Source organism: Chelonia mydas, chromosome 3, assembly GCF_015237465.2.
Source record: "Chelonia mydas isolate rCheMyd1 chromosome 3, rCheMyd1.pri.v2, whole genome shotgun sequence".
Taxonomy (NCBI): domain Eukaryota; kingdom Metazoa; phylum Chordata; order Testudines; family Cheloniidae; genus Chelonia; species Chelonia mydas.
In genome coordinates this window covers 146,387,646-146,408,217 of record NC_057851.1, presented here as the reverse complement: position 1 = coordinate 146,408,217, position 20,572 = coordinate 146,387,646, and the positions used below count along the sequence as shown (strand labels likewise).

Here is a 20,572-nt window from a genome sequence, read left to right as displayed (position 1 = left end):
CTCTCTTGTCCCACCACTTGCCTCATTTTATTAATTCCTCATCCATACTTTCAGAGTTCCGCATATCGCAGGTCCTGCCTACACCGGGTCTACCACAGTATCGAGCTCCAGAGCCCTCCCCAACTACTGTTCAGAGCTGTTCCATGGAACAGAAATTAACAGGATCGTCATTTTCACAGCTGCACATAGGGTTCTAAACATCAGCAGCAAAACCAAACAGAACTTCACCCACTTCACTTTGCTGTTGCCAGAAGACGAGCTAGAGTAATTTGACTGGAGACTCAGGAAGACAGCACTGTATCAGGTCAATTGTCAGGTCTCTAACATAATGGCTACACTTTCTTTTCTAAAAGAAAAATATTTGAGATACATATCAGTCACAGGCCCAGTGCCACAGCCACCCCTCACCATTAGGGAGAGAGAGTTTCCTACTTGCATTTTCCAAACCCTTCAGTATCTCAAGCAGTTTCATTCTCCACCACATCCCTCTGTAAAACTCACTTCTTTCAGGACCTTCCACCGCTAACAATCCAGCCCTGCTCTCATGCATCACCTGCTAATGGTTTAATTTAGCTCATACCACAACATAAACATATATTTAATCCAGGAGTAGGGTGGAATAAAGAGTTACCCTGGGACTAACAAGATTTTAACTCTGTCATTTTACTTCTCTGTTACATCTCTTTCACCCCATTTAGATTGCAAGCTTGTCAGGACCTGGATCTTCTTTTTCTTTATCTGTAAAATACACCATTGGGACTGTGCAAATAAGGTAATAATATCACTTGTTCCTATCCTGTGTTCCGATCCTGCCTCTTTACAATCTGAACAGGAGCTATTTTTCAATTATGTCACAATAGGAGTACTATACTATGGCTATAAAGATGGATTAAGGATTTATCTACGTGTAACCTAGAACTGAAACAATTAAATCGGTTGCAATTCATACCTCTAGTTATTTTGGTGCAAATCTGTGTTTGGGCACTTGTATATCAGATTAAGAATGACCTATTACAATATAATTAGACTTAACAGAATTTGATTTCTTTTATAATTTCAATGGATAATATCAATGCTTATGTTTAAGCATTTTTATCTATTTACATTTTCATGGTTAAAAATTTTTTGTGGAGCCAGACAGTAGTGCGATGGATGATAACATTTAAAATAATGGATAATGGATGTTAACATTTAAAAAGTTAAAGCTTTATAACCATTACAACACAAATTTATGTATTTTGGCATGTGACATTGGCAAAGTAAATAGCCTTAAATCAAACTAATAAATTAAAAAATGTAGCTTGAGAAGTTATTTCTTAGCTGTACATTGATAATTAGTTAAATATATTTTCATCAGTGTGTGTGTGTGTACACACAAGGTGAAGCTGATATTTACTGAAGCTTACTGGTAAAAATCTTAGAGATAAGGTGGGTGAGGTAATATCTTTTATTGGAAAAATTTGTGCTGGTGAGAGACAAGCTTCCTTCAGGTCTGGGAAACTAAGGGTTTGTCTACACTACACAGCTTTTAGTGACATGACCGCGTCATTAAAAGTCAGGCAGTGTAAAAGTGGTTTGTCGGCACTTTTTCAGACAAAATACTTCCACCTCCAACGAGTGGGGTTTGCGTTGTCGATAGGAGAGCACTCCTGCTGACAACAAGCCATTTACACTGCCCCCTTGCCACAGCAAAATTTGTGTCTTTTGGGGGAGGGGGGGGCGGCTTTTTTAAGCACCTGTGAACAACAAAAGTTGTGTAGTTCAATTGGCAGTGTAGATAAAGTCTAAGGGCTTGTCTACACTGGAAATTAACAGCGCTGCAACCTTCTCGCTCAAGGGTGTGAAAAACACCCTCCTGAGCACGGCAAGTTGCAGCGCTGTAGAGCGCCAGGGTAAACAGTGCCCCAGCGCTGGGAGCTACGCCCCTCGTTGAGGTGGAGTTTTTTTATTTTTTTAAAAGAGCGCTGGGAGACCTCTCTCCCAACCCTGCGCCGCGACCACACAAGGCACGCTAACCCGCTACCACAGCAGCGCTTTAGCATTGCCAGCGTAGACTAGCCCTACTATCCTGGGACCAACATATCTAGAACACCACAGATGATAAAAATCTTATCCTTCCAAGCCTAAATATAATTTAAATCAATTCTGTTATCTACTTAAGTTACATTGAAATACGGCTGGCATTCTTAATCTGAAATAAGAGTGTCCTCAGGGAGACTAGCACCAAAATAACTAGAGGTGTGAATTACAATGTATTTAGTTGTTTCAACTCCAATTTGCAAGACAAGCCCCAAGAGACCGCTAAAAGTTTTCCTCCACTGGATAACAAGGCAGAATACTCCACACTCAGCTTCCCTTCCACCTCCCAGTCATTCCTTAGTAGCCAGGCTTAGGTCTGTGGACACTGAGCCCAGGCACATCCCAATGCACACAGTCACAAGGAAGAATGTACAAAACTTGATGGAAAGCTAGCTCTGGACAAACCAAGGGAGTGGTGAATAAGTCAGAACCGAGCTAAGAAGCAGAGGTTTCCTTGCCATCCAATGGCTGAAGGAAACGATGTGGCTTCTTCTCTTGAACCACGGGGCACCAAGCAGCTGAGACAGGGTTGGATTTAGGGGCAGGCGACCATCTGGGATACTGGGCTCGGGGTGCTGTTTTTGTTGTTAGCGACAAAAGGGAAATTTATCATCTTATATGACAGGGCTAAAACATGCATGTTAAGCATGCATCAAAGTCGTGAATGCAATAAAAATAAGGTATTCAAAAGTTTAACAAATCGGGGGGGGGGGGCAGCACCATTTGGTCTAGGGCCAGCCCTGGGCGGGGATGCAGGGAAGGGCCCTTGACTCCTTGTGTACACTCAGGCAGTTTAGCAAAGGGATGGGACTGAAAGCAGAGCCCCCCCCTCCAGCCCGTTCCCGCTGACGCACCACATCCCCCCAGCAAGTGACCGCTCTGAGGCGGGGGCCACAAAAGGAACAGGGAAGAAACTGTAACTACGCGACTCCCCCACGAGCTGGGTCCCCGAATACCCCGGGGGGAAGGGGGCGGGCGCGTGAGCGCCGAGAGCCCCTGCAGCCCCCCCAGCGCCTGCCCTGCAGCTTACCCCGCGCCCCCTGCCCCAGCCGGTGGGGGCGCCTGGCCCGGAGCGCGGACGGACCCACCTGTCTCATGGGGACCGACTGCCCCGCGGCCAAGCACAGCACGAAGGCGAAGGCGAAAGGAGCCGGCGCCGAGGAGAGGCTCATGTCCCGCAGCAGCCAGCCGGGCCGGGCCGGGCTGAGGAGAGACTGGGGGTGGAGGGAGGACCGCGGCAGCACCCGCTCCCTTGCAGGGGGCCGCCGGGGAGCAGGCGAGCGGGGCGGCGCGCCTGCAGAGGGAGCCCACCCGGCGAGGGGCGCAGGGGCCGGCCGGGCTCCGCAGAGTTGGATTGAACTTCAGCGGCTGCTGGGGCGAGCCCAGGGAGGGAGCCCGCAGCTCGCCCCTCGGCGCCGGCTGTGGAGCGGGGCTCGTCCCGGACGGCGGGTGCTTGCCCCAGCCCACGCACCCAGCGGCGCGCTCCGCAGCGGGCCAGAGCGGCGCGGGGTCTGCCGGGCGGCGACTCTGCTGAATGAAGGGGAGGGGCGCACTGGGCTGAGACCGCGAGTCCATCCAATAGTCTGGGGAGGCCGAAACGAGGCGCTTGGTTTTATTCGCGTGGGCTCCCCAGCGCGAAGCCGGAGCGTGGAGTTCGTGGGTGGAGCGTAGTAGAGCCGGGCGGGTCGTTTCGTTAACCAGAGGGATCGTTTGACTCTAAAACATCAGCATAAATTATTACTGTTTCCCCTTCACCTTGTAAAAACAAATCTCCTCCCTCTGTTCAGAAACTCTGCCCTTGCCTTGGCTAGATTGGGCGCCTTCATTTGTTGGTCATCACATTACAGCTGTGTTAGGTCTGAATTTTTTACGGTATATGTGATTACTGGTTTATTGTCTGCACTACTGGAATTATACTTGTATCCTGACCTAGGGTTCTGATCCTACAAAGTCTCAGGCACAGACTAAACTTTAAGTACATGAGTAGTCCCAGTGTATGTCTTTGCAGACTTGAGAGTTTAGTTACCTAGCAGAAGGGTGGTCTAACTTTCCTGCCCATTCTGTTTGAATTTTTGTCATTACCTCTTCAGTTTGCATTGACTGAGAAGACAGAAAAACCCTGTGCTGTAACTGTTGTTCTTTGAGATGTGCTGCACACATCCATTCCCCTTCAGGTGGCTCCCAAGCAGTTTGACAAGGTGGAGGGTTTCAGAGTCTACCTGCACAAGGACTGCAAGACAGATCTCCCAAATCTGGCATAATCTCTTGAGGCTTGGGAGCAGGGTCAGCTCCAGGCACCAGCTTTCCAAGCAGGTGCTTGGGGCGGCACTGAGAATGGGGCGGGAGCCTGTGTCCCGCGGTGGCAATTCGGCGGCAGCTCCGCCGCTCTTCCGGGCCGGCGGCAATTCGGTGGCGACTGCTTGGGGCAGCAAAATTGGTAGAGCCGCCCCTGCTTGGGAGATAGCACGTTGTTAGTGGAAGTATGTACCAATGACCAGGTTACAGCCCTGAAAACATCACCTAACCCAGAATGCTTGTGTTCTTGTAAAATGTTCTGAAACTCTCAGTTTGAGGAAACCTTAGCAGTCTCATAGCATAAGAAGATACAGGATGTAATCCAGAAGGATATTCTCTGAAAAGACAGGGCCACACCTGGCCATGAGGAGGGGCATAAGGGTAGCTCACCCCATTTACAGTATGTCTTATAATCATCCTGAATTGAAAATGACAATTTGACCCTGTTGCAGAGAGGATGAAGAAGAGAAGGGGATAGGGGAAGCTGGGGCCCAGCATGCGGATCCCCTTGGCAGCAGCTGGGGCTCCCCTGTTAAGCAGGTGAGTGCAATGAGTCTCAGTCAGCTGGGCCTGGATCCGGCCATAAGAGCTCTGGAATTCGATCGGCATCCCTCCTTTCCTCAGGGGTAACTTAGCCAAGCAAAGTACCAGGGAAACATGGGAAGCTGGTGACATGCCCCACATGGGTTCCAGAATGTCCACTGATAAGGTACTGGATCCTAGTTAAAAATATCCTATGGGCCCTTGTCTCTAGACTTGCTCCTGATAGAGCGTCAGTACCAAGATCTAGATCTCCACGAGGGGGACAGTGAATTATGAGACTTCCTATAACAGGACTGGGTTGTGTATGATCCCAACTCTGACTCCAAAGAAGAGTAGGAATAGTCAGAGGGCTATGGAGGTGCAGTGCCAGGCTATGTAGAACAGATTGGCAATTGAGATCTGTAATCAGATGTGGTGGGTACAGGGAGAAGCATCGAGGCTTATCCAGGGAGAGTACCAAACAGTTAGGTTGCAGCTGCACATAGGTCTTGCTCGTTGTTGGTACTGACATTTGCTGCACGAAAGCCAGAGTCGAGTGGTACAGCAGCAAAGATGTAGACAGTACTGGAGTTTTTGAAGAAGTAGCTGTAACTGATAACTCAATCTCCTGTAAAATCAGGGAGTCTGGGACTAAAAGGCAAAATAAGTCTTTAGCTGCTGCCAGGGCCGGATTAACTTTTTGTGGGCCCGGCGCCAAACATATTTGTGGGCCCCCATTGGGGAAATAGGGCATGTGATGGGGGGTGGTCCACAGAGCGAGGGGCTGGTTAGGGGCAATGAGGCGCAGCACAGCAGGAATGGCCCCACTCAGCCCAGCACAAGGGCACTGTTTACAAACTCACAACTGCTAGACACATACTGGCCCGCCCAGCCTTGCATGGCCAGCATGCCCCTTCCACACTGCCCCCCTGCCCAGTGCCCTGCCCGTATGCCCAGCACCCCCTCACCCAGAGACTTCCCCCACAGATCCCTATGCCCAATGCCCCAGGACCTGCTATGAATCATGGAATCACAGAATATCAGGGTTGAAAGGGACCTCAGGAGGTCATCTAGTCCAACCCCCTGCTCAAAGCAGGACCAATCCCCAACTAAATCATCCCAGCCAGGGCTTTGTCAAGCCTGACCTTAAAAACTTCTAAGGAAGGTGTCATAAATATAAAGGGAAGGGTAAACCCCTTTAAAATCCCTCCTGGCCAGAGGAAAAATCCTCTCACCTGTAAAGGGTTAAGAAGCTAAAGGTAACCTCGCTGGCACCGGACCAAAATGACCAATGAGGAGACAAGATACTTTCAAAAGCTGGGAGGAGGGAGAGAAACAAAGGGTCTCTGTCTGTCTATATGCTGCTTTTGCCGGGGATAGACCAGGAATGGAGTCTTAGAACTTTAGTAAGTAATCTAGCTAGGTATGTGTTAGATTATGATTTCTTTAAATGGCTGAGAAAAGAACTGTGCTGAATAGAATGACTGTTCCTGTCTGTGTGTCTTTTTTTAACTTAAGGTTTTGCCTAGAGGGATTCTCTATGTTTTGAATCTAATTACCCTGTAAGGTATCTACCATCCTGATTTTACAGAGGTGATTTCTTTACTTCTATTAAAAGTCTTCTTGTAAGAAAACTGAATGCTTTTTCATTGTTCTCAGATCCAAGGATTTGGGTCTGTGGTCACCTATGCAAATTGGTGAGGATTTTTACCAAACCTTCCCCAGGAAGTGGGGTGCAAGGGTTGGGAGGATTTTTCGGGGAAAGACGTGTCCAAACTACGTTTCCCAGTAAACCCAGTTAGAGTTTGGTGGTGGCAGTGGAGATCCAGGGACAAAGGATAAAATTAATTTGTACCTTGGGGAAGTTTTAACGTAAGCTGGTGAAAGTAAGCTTAGGAGGTTTTCATGCAGGTCCCCACATCTGTACTCTAGAGTTCAGGGTGGGGGAGGAACCTTGACATGAAGGAGATTCCACCACCTCCCTAGGTAACGCATTCCAGTGTTTCACCACCCTCCTAGTGAAATTTTTTTTCCTAATATCCAACCTAAACCTCCCCCACTGCAACTTGAGACCATTACTCCTTGTTCTGTCATCAGCTACCACTGAGAACAGTCTAGATCCATCCTCTTTGGAACCCCCTTTCAGGTAGTTGAAAGCAGCTATCAAATCCCCCCTCATTCTTCTCTTCTGCAGACTAAACAATCCCAGTTCCCTCAGCCTCTCCTCATAAGTCATGTGTTCCAGTCGCCTAATCATTTTTGTTGCCCTCCGCTGGACTCTTTCCAATTTTTCCACATCCTTCTTGTAGTGTGGGGCCCAAAACTGGACACAGTACTCCAGATGAGGCCTCACCAATGTCAAATAGAGGGGAACGATCACATCCCTCGATCTGCTGGCAATGCCCCGACATATACATCCCAAAATGCCATTGGCCTTCTTGGCAACAAGGGTACACTGTCGACTCGTATCCAGCTTCTCGTCCACTGTAACCCCTGGTGCTTTTCTGCAGAACTGCTGCCGAGCCATTCGGTCCCTAGTCTGTAGCAGTGCATGGGATTCTTCCGTCCTAAGTGCAGGACTCTGCACTTGTCCTTGTTGAACCTCATCAGATTTCTTTTGGGCCAATCCTCTAATTTGTCTAGGGCCCTCTGTATCCTATCCCTACCCTCCAGCATATCTACCTCTCCTCCCAGTTTAGTGTCATCTGCAAACTTGCTGAGGGTGCAATCCACACCATCCTCCAGATCATTTATGAAGATATTGAACAAAACCGGCCCAAGGACCGACCCTTGGGGCACTCCACTTGATACCGGCTGCCAACTAGACATGGAGCCATTGATCACTACCCGTTGAGCCCAACAATCTAGCCAACTTTCTATCCACCTTATAGTCCATTCATCCAGCCCATACTTCTTTAACTTGCTGGCAAGAATACTGTGGGAGACCGTGTCAAAAGCTTTGCTAAAGTCAAGGAACAACAAGCGTCCACCGCTTCCCCCTCATCCACAGAGCCAGTTATCTCGTCATAGAAGGCAATTAGATTAGTCAGGCATGACTTGCCCTTGGTGAATCCATGCTGACTGTTCCTGATCACTTTCCTCTCCTCTGAGTGCTTCAGAATGGATTCCTTGAGGACCTGCTCCATGATTTTTCCAGGGAGAGCTGAGGCTGACTGGCCTGTAGTTCCCAGGATCCTCCTTCTCCCCTTTTTTAAAGATGGGCACTACATTAGCCTTTTTCCAGTCGTCCAGGACCTCCCCCGATCGTCATGAGTTTTCAAAGATAATGGCCAATGGCTCTGCAATCACAAATCCTTTAGCAATCTTGGATGCAGCGCATCCGGCCCCATGGACTTGTGCTCGCCCAGCTTTTCTAAATAGTCCCGAACCACTTCTTTCTCCACAGAGGTCACCTCCCCGCCATGCTGTGCTGCCTAGTGCAGTAATCTGGGCACTGACCTTGTTCATGAAGACAGAGGCAAAAAAGGCATTGAGTACATTAGCTTTTTCCACATCCTCTGTCACTAGGTTGCCTCCCTCATTCAGTAAGGGGCCCACACTTTCCTTGACTTTCTTCTTGTTGTTAACATACCTGAAGAAACCCTTCTTGTTACTCTTAACATCTCTTGCTAGCTGCAACTCCAGGTGTGATTTGGCCTTCCTGATTTCACTCCTGCATGCCCGAGCAATATTTTTGTACTCTTCCCTGGTCATTTGTCCAATCTTCCACTTCTTGAAAACTTATTTTTTGTGTTTAAGATCAGCAAGGATTTCACTGTTAAGCCAAACTGGTCGCCTGCCATATTTACTATTCTTTCTACACATCGGGATGGTTTGTCCCTGTAACCTCAATAAGGATTCTTTAAAATACAGCCAGCTCTCCTGGACTCCTTTCTCCCTCATGTTATTCTCCCAGGGGATCCTGCCCATCAGTTCCCTGAGGGAGTCAAAGTCTGCTTTTCTGAATTCCAGGGTCCGTATTCTGCTGCTCTCCTTTCTTCCCTGTGTCAGGATCCTGAACTTGACCATCTCATGGTCACTGCCTCCCAGGTACCCATCCACTTTAGCTTCCCCTACTAATTCTTCCCGATTTGTGAGCAGCAGATCAAGAAGAGCTCTGCCCCTAGTTGGTTCCTCCAGCACTTGCACCAGGAAATTGTCCCCTATCCTTTCCAAAAACTTCCTGGATTGTCTGTGCACTGCTGTATTGCTCTCCCAGCAGATATCAGGTGATTGAAGTCTCCCATAAGAACCAGGGCCAGCGATCTAGTAACTTCCGTGAGTTGCCGGAAGAAAGCCTCGTCCACCTCATCCCCCTGGTCCGGTGGTCTACAGCAGACTCCCACCACGACATCACCCTTGTTGCTCACACTTCTAAACTTAATCCAGAGACACTCAGGTTTTTCTACAGTTTCATACTTGAGCTCTGAGCAGTCATACTGCTCCCTTACATACAGTGCAACTCCCCCACCTTTTCTGCCCTGCCTGTCCTTCCTGAACAGTTTATATCCATCCATGACAGTACTCCAGTCATGTGAGTTATCCCACCAAAGTCTCTGTTATTACAGTCACATCATAATTCCTTGACTGTGCCAGGACTTCCAGTTCTCCCTGCTTGTTTCCCAGGCTTCTTGCATTTGTGTATAGGCACTTGAGATAACTCGCTGATCGTCCCTCTTTCTCAGTTTGAGGCAGGAGCCCTGCCCTCTCGCGCACTCCTGCTCGTGCTTCCTCCTGGTATCCCACTTCCCCACTTACCTCAGGGCTTTGGTGTCCTCCCCCGCGGTGAACCTAGTTTAAAGCCCTCCTCACTAGGTTGGCCAGCCTGCTTGCGAAGATGATCTTCCCTCTCTTCGTTGGGTGGAGGCCGTCTCTGCCTAGCACTCCTCCTCCTTGGAACACCATCCCATGGTCAAAGAATCCAAAGCCTTCTCTCCGACACCACCTGCGTAGCCATTCGTTGACTTCCACGATTCGACGGTCTCTACCCAGGCCTCTATGCCCAGCATCCTCTGCCCAAAGTCCCTTCCCACTGACCCCCCCCACCACAACTGCACAGCACTCTGCACACCATACCCCCTGCCCAGCTCCCCCACCCACAGATCCCCTACTGTCCAGGACCCCCTTCACAGTCCCACCACCACAGCTGTACAGTGCCCCATTCCTGAGGGAATTCTGCATCAAATTCTGTGCATAATATTTTAAAATTCTGCCATTTTTTTTTTACAATAAATAAATGTGGAAGCTCCACCATCGCAGTGGGGAGCACAGGCCATTGCAGTGGGAGAATACCCTGAAGCATCCCCTGCCCCCGGGACAGGGACTTGGCAGTGAGGCTGAACCTGACCCTGATACAGCACAAGGGCCATGCCTGCCACAGAAACACCCTGGGGCCCTGCTCCTTTTGTGCCAGGCACACCAGATGTGGGCAGGGTGGCTCAGCCCGGCAGCAGGATCCAAGTGCAGAGGGACTTAGTGTGGGGGGATCCAGATGGGGGTAAGATGGTTCGGTGTGGGGCAGTCTAGGTGCGGGCAGCTCAGTGGGGGATCTGGATGCACAGGGAGGTTCCAGGTGCAGGGGCAATGGGAGTCTGCAGTGGTGCCAAGTGAAAGTGGTTGGAGCTCGGGGGTTGGGGGGAGGGTGTCTGGGTGCAGGAGAGGTGGGGTTCATTTGGGTGGGGGTCCAGGTTTAGGTGGGTGGGGCTCAGTGGGGAAGGTATCTGGGGGGGGCTCATCAGGGTGGTATAGATGCAGAGGAGTTGGGGCTTGTCAGGGTGAGGGTTTGATAGGCCTGCTTAAGAGGGGAGCCCCAGCTGCTGCCAAGGGAATCCGCATGCTGGGCCCCCGCTTCCCCTATCCCCTTCTCTTCCCCATCCCATCGTAGGTGATGACTTTTGGTTTTGCCAGTGGGTGGTTAAGGCACAGGCCTGGGGGCCAGGTATTCTGGGTTTGGTTCTCTGTCACAGACTCACTGCTTAGCCTTGGGAAAGTCACTTAACCTCTGGATCCCAGCACTAGATCCCACCTGCCAAATGGGGCTAATGCTGACCCTGCTTCTTCGGCTAAATCCATTCATGGCTGTGTCATGATGGGAGAAATGAATATACCAAGGTTGGTAGATTTGGGCTGAATTTCTCCACAGCCTGAGAATGAGAGCCAGCTCCACAGAGGGGGAAACGGGAGAGAGAGGGGCTTAGGCCAGCTCTGCACAGAGGGAGGTCGGGGCTTCAGCTCTGCAGCTTTTGCCACTAGGGCAGCTGGGGGCTTCAGCGCCGCAGCTCCTGCTGGGGTCGGGGCTTCTCCTCCTCCCTTCCCCCCCACCCCCCGCCCAGCACAGCTCCTGCCAGGTTTGGGGCTTTTCCTCCCCCTAAACCGCCGCTGTACCCACCAGCCCTAGGCTAGCTGGGCTCCCTTGGGACACCTGATGGCTGCTGTGGCCGGAGTGGAGCCTGAAACCCTACAGGTGGACACCATGGCCATCAGCCCAAGAGGTGCGGGGCAGTTCCAGTGAGCAGGGGCGGGGCTGGGGTGGAGCAGGGGTGGGGGCCCAGGGATCGGGCTGGCCGGGGCCTCTCCTGACTCTGGGACCGGTGCACCACGGTAAACCCAGTACTGGCTGCTGCATATGCTTCCAGCATTGTTGGTATCAAGAGCGCCATATGCCACATGCTGGAGTGATGATGTCATAGACAGCCCTGGCAAAGGAGTCAGTCTCAACTGTACTGAGGACAGTGCTGGAGAGAACTACCTATCTGAGCAGCCAAGGCAGTATGTGCTACTGGGGAGCACCTAGCTAGAGTTGGGCCCCTTACTCTTGTACATGACTTACTCATGGAAGGATCCACTGGGGATCAAGGCTTGTTGATGAGGAAGATCTCTTTGACTTCAAAGCAAGTAGATGATTTGTTTTTTCTCTCTCTTGTGCAGTATTGTGGAGGAAGAATGATGCCTCCTTTCTGAATCCCTCAGACATGGGGAAACAGCAATGTCCACAGACATGCTCCCTCATGGAGCAGAGCCCATGGGTCTGCACACTGAGCAGCTAGGTCCGAGGGAGGCCACAAGGTAGCTTCCAGCCGTATATGATGAAGATTCACCTCTCTAAATTTTTTGGTCCTTGTCTTGAACCCCCTGCAAATTGGACACTTCTCTCAAATGTGGCCTCACCCAAACACTTCAAACAATGGAAGTGAAGGTCATTGACTGGCATAGACTTATTACAGCCAGAACAGTGTATAAAGCCCAGGGACTTAGGTATGCCCCGGTATCGAAGGTCGATGATGCTAAGTACAAGTCCAACAATCAAAACAAAAAATTATAAAAAGTGAGTATTGCTATCCAAACTAACACTAAAACAACTAATCTATTTACTACATTTTATAAAATTTCTCTAAGAGAAGAAAAGACAGATTGAGCGAGTAGGCACACAGGTTCCAACTATTGTCCATGGGCGGTGAGAACAAACTGAGGGAGACTCAGGGCAGCTCCACCTCTTTAGACTATTGGCTAACAGGATGAGTGTGTGGAGGGTGCATGTGCCACCCCAACAGGTACCAATTTGGGGAAAAGATCTCTGGTTTTGTGCTCTGAGCGTACACATACCTGAAGTGGACATAGGTGCAACCACTTGAAGAAGCAGAAACCATTATTGACTAAGCCAAGTTTGGTGTGATTAGATACAGTATTTAAAAGAAAAGGAATAGAGCATTCAAAAACTAATAGAATTCACAAGGAAACTCTAAATATTGTTTGCATAATGGAGCCCAGATTCTTCTCAGTGCTACAGCAATATAAACATAGATAAATTAATAAATTATAAATAACAAAACAATTCCTGTTGTATATACACATTTAAAATAAATCAAAATATCCATCAAAAGATCACTTTGGAATAATCCAGTTTTCCAGCTATACAATTTCTGATGTGGTAAATGTGGTATTGGTTGTTCTTGGAGATGTATGTGGCATGTACTTGGAAAAAAAAATCTTTTCATCAGCTAGGAAAAAAGGAATCTCTACAATTAAATTCATTTTCAAATAAAGTATGTGTTGCTGGAGAAACAGTAAATTTATTTCCATTTGTCAACATTTAGACTACGTAAATTAGTTATTTGAAAGAGAAAGGAATTTTATGAGTATTTATTGTTGGATAATGGATATCCTTTAGGAAAATATGGAGAAAATAGGAAAGTGATATGGAAGATGGTGTGAGGAAAGATGACATGTTTTGACTCACCATAGCTAAAAGGATTATTTATAACATTAAACACTAACAGCTACATTTTATTATGTCCGTCGAGTAACCCTTATCCAATTTCAGAATACTGCACAAATCCAGTTATCTTAAATCACCATGGTACAACAGAGGGTGTTTTCCTACAAATGGTAAGGAACCTGTCCAATAATAAACATCTTTTGGGAGGCAGTGATGAAAGACATCTCTAAAGGGGTGGGAGTAGATGTTTCTGTTAGAGCTTCACTGCATTTATTCTTGGATTTATTAATGTTAGAAATTTAACTTAATCTCCCACATCAGAATTATTGTAAGGGGAAGAAGAATAACTTTATTGAGGAGATCCAAATGAAGCATTAGAGATGATGCATTGTGCTGTGCTGGGAAAAATGATACAGAAGATTGATCAAAATATCCAAATGAATGATGAGGTGGCCCTTTCCTAGTTTTATTTGAGAAATATGATCTAATAATTGAAGTCTTTTGGGCAGATGCAATATTTTCCCTCTTGAGTGGAATATTGAGTTAGTTCAAAATTTTTAAGATTTATGATGGGAGGAGGGTATCGCTTCAGTTTTGCACTGATAATAGATATGTTAATGTCTTCTGTTAAGAAACAACTGGAAAGCAGTTGTAGGTGTTTGTATTGGAGAAGTGGCATGTAATGTAAAATCTCTAACATTCAAATTAGAACAGAGTAAAACTCAAGACAGCTATGCTTTGTAAGGAAAGCAGTTCTTAATCTGGTGGTTTGGTCTTGCCTATATGTATGCCTGAGGGATATAAACTTTGCTGATCCTTCTGAGATCAGATCTTGGATCAGTATCTGGAATCCAGTTCAGATCTGCGTTAATTAGCAAATCCTCATTTGCATTCAGTAACAAAACTGAACACCCAGTTGGCTGTAAAACCGCCGCAGAAACGTCCTCAAATGTCTGGAGCCCTTTGACTCAGACTGCACCTCCACGACTGTGATGGTCAACAACAGTTCTTTCATCTTCACAGAATCCACCTTAAAGTTCCACAGGGCTCAGGCCTGTCTCCTATCTCAGATTTATAGTCCATTAAAAACTCAGGGATGGGCTGTGGAGAGATGGCTTGTCACATGGTGCTAGTTCCTATTACTTTTACATGCAGGCAATTGCTGTAATTGCTATGAGGATGTGGCATCATGAATAAGAGGGGAGATAGTACACGCAGTTATGAATGGGCAAGTTGATGGTCCATAACATGAAAAAGTTTGAGAATCCATGCCCTCTCTTATTCAATGTTTACATGAAACCATTGAGGAAGTCGGTGACAAAACACAGGCTGAAATGTCATCTGTGCCTATTCTACATTGCCTCTATGTCAGACTGTATGCTGGTGCACTGATTTCCTAGCCAATGAAATAAAAGAGTCAGGCAGCCTTCAGTTAGTTGTGGTCCCTTCTTCCCAGGGTCATCTTTCTGAGAACTTATAAAGAATTCAAAGAGAACAAAAACCAGCAGAAACAAAACACAAACAGCAATTGCAACCAGCTGTTTTCCCATACAGACCTGTGGCCAAGGCTTCAGCTCACCTAGCTGCCTCCCAGGCAGCCCTTTATATTTCCCTGCTCCCTCCAGTATGTCAGGTTTAATTCGTTGCTACCTTCACCCTTTAGGGTCTGCACTATCAAGTGTCCTCATACCCTGTCACACAGACATAAATACCACTTGGCAAAATTAGCACTTGGATGAAGAGTAGTTGGCTAAATCTGAATCCGAGCACCACGAGAGCAATGTTGGTAGAAAGAGGGAAAAGCTAACATGAACTCACTTCCTCTACAACATCAACCTCTGCCCACAGACTCACATTTCACACTTCTGGGTCATGTTGGTCTCCTCATTGCTACTGGATGCTCAGATAGCCATAGCTATAAGAAAACCTCCCCATTTCACATAGGCGCTGACTTCCCCTTTGCCTGGTGGGTGCTCGACCCCGCCTCTGGTCCCGCCCCTTCCCACCCCTGCACTGCCCTCACCCCGCCTCCATTCCACCCCTTCCCCAAAATCCCTGCCCCCATTCCACCCCCTTCCCCCAAGTCCCCACCCCTGCCCCACCTCTTCTCCGCCTCCTCCCCGCTCCTCCCCCTTCCCTCCTGGAAAGTCCAAAGTGCTGCGAAACAGCTGTTTGGTGGTGGCTGCACAGGAAGCACTGGGAGGTAGGTGGAGGAGCGGGGAGGAGGCATGCTCGGGGAAGGAGGAGGCGAGGAGGGGGCGGGGGGGAGTTTGGCTGCCAGTGGGTGCTAAGCACCTGCTAAGTTTTCCCCATGAGTGCTCCAGCCACGGAGCACCCATGGACTCGGCACTTTGTTTCATCTGTGACTAGCCGGAAGAGTGTGCCCCATCATTTCAAAGACAGATCTGGACATCATGTACTTATGACGTTCAGGCTTGATTACTGTAACTCATTATAATTTTGAATAAAACTACACATCTTGAGAAAGCTGTATCTGGTACAAAGCACAGCTGCCCATCTGCTAAGTAACACAAGTTGCCATGAAAGTATCACCTCAGTGCTCTACTCTGCAATGGCTTCTCATTGAATACAAAGTCCAATTCAAGGTCTTAGTCCTGATATTCAAAGATCTGCACAGGAACAGCTTTTGCTGCCTGAGAAATTGCCTCAGCATCCACAACAACTATGTGTCATGAGAATAATATAGCTGATGACTAGTAGAGGGAAGCTCTTGAATATGAGACAGTGCTTTCACAGGATCTAGAACTTCCACATGATCTAAAGCTCAACACCACTTGAAATAAGAGTGAGCACGAACCACACATTCACAAACAAATGAAACATTAATTTTTCCAACTTACCTTTTGCAGATGATACAAAATTACTCAAGATAGTTAAGTCCAGAGCAGACTGTGAAGAGTTACAAAGGGATCTCACTAAACTGGGTGACTGGGAAGCAAAATGGCAGGTGAAATTCACTGTTGATAAATGCAAAGTAATGCACATTGGAAAACATAATCCCAATATTACATACAAAAATATGGGGTCTAAAATAGGTGTTACCACTCAAGAAAGAGCTCTTGGAGTCACTGTGGATAGTTCTCTGAAAACATCTGCTCAGTGTGCAGCAGCAGTCAAAAAAGCTAACAGAATGTTAGGACCCATAACAAAAGGGATAGAAAATAAGGCAGAAAATATCATAATACAACTATATAAAATCTATGGTATGCCCACACCTTGAATACTGCGTGCAGTTCTGGTCACCCCATCTCAGAAAAAGTATATTAGAATTGGAAAAGGTACAGAGTATGGCAACCATATGGAACAGCTTCTGAATGAGGAGAGCTTAAAAAGATTAGGAGTACTTGTGGCACCTTAGAGACTAACCAATTTATTTGAGCATAAGCTTTCGTGAGCTACAGCTCACTTCTTCGGATGCATACTGTGGAAACTGCAGAAGACATTATATACACAGAGACCATGAAACAATACCTCCTCCCACCCCACTCTCCTGCTGGTAATAGCTTATCTAAAGCGATCACTCTCCTTACAATGTGTATGATAATCAAGTTGGGCCATTTCCAGCACAAATCCAGGTTTTCTCACCCCCCACCCCCCCGGATTTGTGCTGGAAATGGCCCACCTTGATTTTCATACACATTGTAAGGAGAGTGGTCACTTTGGATAAGCTATTACCAGCAGGAGAGTGAGTTTGTGTGTGTGGTTTTTTGAAAAGTGTGTGGGGGGGGGTGAGAAAACCTGGATTTGTGCTGGAAATGGCCCAACTTGATTATCATACACATTGTAAAGAGAGTGGTCACTTTGGATGGGCTATTACCAGCAGGAGAGTGAGTTTGTGTGTGTGTGGGGGGGGGGGGTGGAGGGTGAGAAAACCTGGATTTGTGCTGGAAATGGCCCAACTTGATTATCATACACATTGTAAGGAGAGTGATCACTTTAGATAAGCTTTAACCAGCAGGAGAGTGGGGTGGGAGGAGGTATTGTTTCATAGTCTCTGTGTATATAATGTCTTCTGCAGTTTCCACAGTATGCATCCGATGAAGTGAGCTGTAGCTCACGAAAGCTCATGCTCAAATAAATAGGTTAGTCTCTAAGGTGCCACAAGTACTCCTTTTCTTTTTGCAAATACAGACTAACATGGCTGTTACTCTGAAACCTGTGCTTTCACAGAATCTAGAGCTTTCGCAGGCTCTAAAGCTCAACACCAGCTGAAATAAGAGTGAGCACTAACCTCAGTGCATTCACAAACAAGTGGAAAATTATTTTATCCAACTTACTTTTTCCACAGGAAGTTCTCCACATTCACCCCAAAAAGCTCCTAAAAAAAGGAAAGTGCTGTTTGTTAGGGAACCTGCATTACTATGGCATTACTATGACCTTAGCTGGATGGCAGACATTTCCCCAAATAACATACTTATTATCCTTCTTTGTTTCCATTAGGAATCAAGTATATTATGCTCCTGAGTGGCATGTAAAATATCTACAACAAAAAAGGAGCAAGAATGACATTGTCTTTGCTATTGTAACTACCTTCTCATTTACTGTATGTTTGTATGGGGCCTCACACAAAGAGGTCCCAACCTAGTCAGTTCCTCTAGGTCAGTGGCTCTCAACCTTTCCAGACTACTGTACCCCTTTCAGGAGTCTGATTTGTCTTGTGTATCCCCAAGTTTTATCGCAGTTAAAAACAACTTGCTTACAAAACCAAACTTAAAAATACAAAAGTGCCACAGCACACTATTCCTGAAAATTGTCTACTTTCTCATTTTTACCATATCATTATAAAATCAATTGGAATACAAATATTATACTTACATTTCAGTGTATTGTATATAGAGCAGTATACACAAGTCATTGTATGACATTTTCATTTGTACTGACTGCGCTAGTGCTTTTTATGTAGCCTGTTGTAAAACTAGGCAAATATGTAGATGAGCTGATGTATCCCCGGGAAGACCTCTGCATACTCCCAGTGGTACGCGTACCCCTGGTTGAGAACCACTGTGTTACCACAGTACAAATGGATAATCAAACTCTTAAACTACATCCCTTCCCGCACCCTCACCTCCACGCCCACCGCAACCCGACAATCCGTACTTCTGAGGTTGCAGAGTGCAAAGCTGCAGGCCATCTAGATCCAAAGGATTTAATTTGGGGGTGAGGGAGTTGCTGTCCCAAGCAGTGGCTCTAAAAGTGTAGCCCAGGTGCTTTTAATAGTGTTAGCTGTTTGGTGCTTTCAGACGGAGCTGCTTTCATATTGATATTAAGAAAAATCTCATGCTCTGTAATTGGCATCTGTGGCAGCATCACATGATTGTGAATTTCAGCTCAATTCATTCCTTGCAGAGACAACTAGAACTACATGCAGAGCATGGGCAGCGGGTATAATAGGCCATGGAAGGCCTTTCCCTCCCTGGCCCTGCCGCTGACCCACCACACGACACTTGGGGCGCGGTGGCCCCGGTCCTTCCCCAAGACCCCACTGTCTCCTCCACTCCCCCCTCACCCTGGCCCCTGCTGCTCGCCGCGTCCTTCCTACTCGAGTCGGAGGAGAAGGAGGGACATGGAGTGCCAGCAGCCAGTGGACTGAGCAGACTTGGCTGGGGGCTGGGGCTGGCGGCTCGGTGGATGGGGAGGGTGTCTTCAGGGGCAGGAGGAGCTGGCACTAGGGGGCTGGCGGCTCAGCCCAGCAGACACTCGGATGCCTGGGGGACTGGTGGCTCGGCCTGGCACTGGGGAAGGCCGCCACTTGGGGAGGCTGGCGGCTTGGCCTTGTCCAGTGCTGGAGGAGAACGGCAGTTCGGCCTGGCGCTGGGGGAGGCTGGCAGCTCGGCCTGGCCTGACGCTTGGGGAGGCCAGCGGCTCGGCCTGACTCTGGCAGGGAGGCGGTAGTTGGGGAGGGGCTGGGGGGGCAGGGGCCGGCAGCAGCGGATCGGCCTGATATGGCTGCGGTGGGTGGGCTGGGGCTCCTCTGGTCATAGAGTCATAGAATCATAGAATAACAGAGTTGGAAGGGCCATCTAGTCCAACCCCCTGCCCAGAGCAGGACCAATCCCAACTAAATCATCCCAGCCAGGGCTTTGTCAAGCCTGACCTTAAAAACTTCTAAGGAAGGGGATTCCACCACCTCCCTAGGTAACGCATTCCAGTGTTTCACCACTCTCCTAGTGAAAATTTTTTTCCTAATATCCAACCTAAACCTCCCCTACTGCAACTTGAGACCATTACTCCTTGTCCTGTCATCTGCTATCACTGAGAATAGTCTAGATCCATCCTCTTTGGATCCACCTTTCAGGTAGTTAAAAGCAGCTATCAAATCCCCCCTTATTCTTCTCTTCCGTAGACTAAACAATCCTAGTTCCCTCAGCCTCTCCTCATAAGTCATGTGTTCTAGACCCCTAATAATTTTTGTTGCCCTTCGCTGGACTCTCTCCAACTTCTCCACATCCTTCTTGTAGTGTGGGGCCCAAAACTGGACACAGTACTCCAGATGAGGCCTCACCAATGTCGAATAGAGGGGAACGATCACGTCCCTCGATCTGCTGGCAACGCCCCTACTTATACACCCCAAAATGCCATTGGCCTTCTTGGCAACAAGGGCACACTGTTGACTCATATCCAGCTTCTCGTCCACTGTCACCCCTAGGTCCTTCTCAGCAGAATTGCTGCCTAGCCATTCGGTCCCTAGTCTGTAGCGGTTCATTGGATTCTTCCGTCCAAAGTGCAGGACTCTGCACTTGTCCTTGTTGAACCTCATCAGAGTTCTTTTGGCCCAATCCTCCAATTTGTCTAGGTCCCTCTGTATCCTATCCCTACCCTCCAGCGTATCTACCACTCCTCCCAGTTTAGTGTCATCCGCAAACTTGCTGAGGGTGCAATCCACACCATCCTCCAGATCATTTATGAAGATATTGAACAATACTGGCCCCAGGACCGACCCTTGGGGCACTCCGCTAGATACTGGCTGCCAGCTAGACATGGAGCCATTGATCACTACCCGTGGAGCCCGACAATCTCGCCAACTTTCTACCCACCTTGTAGTGCATCCATCCATTGCAGGGCCCCCTCAGAGTCAGGGCTTCTTCTTTTACGGGGGGGCGGGGCCTTGGACAGAAGGGGCAGGGCCGTCAGGCTAGCCTCCCCAAAGCAGGGGTTCACCCGCTGCCCATGATGCCCAGTTCTCTCAAAGATCCCTAAATGCCATTACACCTCATATGGGAGCCACGGCCTATGATTTGGGGCACATTACTGAAGCTATTCAAATCATTTAGAGAACTGAAATATATATTTAGGAACTGAAGCAGAAGGATTTTACTGTTGAATCATCATTACTGGGTTTGGGTTTTGGGGAGACTGTCTGGTTCTTACTGATATTTTGTTAAGTGAGACAAGTTCAGCAGAGCCAAATCTTTATGTACATCTGCATGAGAAATGTAGCTC

At 48.0% G+C, this 20,572-nt stretch overlaps 1 protein-coding gene across 1 annotated transcript in view; it reads right to left on the bottom strand.

Annotated features, from left to right (window-relative positions):
• Window positions 1-3,422, bottom strand: part of GLP1R (glucagon like peptide 1 receptor) — a 93,806-nt gene extending 90,384 nt beyond the window's left edge. The window contains exon 1 of the mRNA XM_043543506.1: window positions 3,168-3,422. Within this exon, the coding sequence (XP_043399441.1) occupies window positions 3,168-3,251 (84 nt within the window). The 5' untranslated portion in view covers window positions 3,252-3,422. The remainder of the gene's footprint in view (window positions 1-3,167) is intronic.
• Between the last annotated feature and the right edge of the window lie 17,150 nt (window positions 3,423-20,572).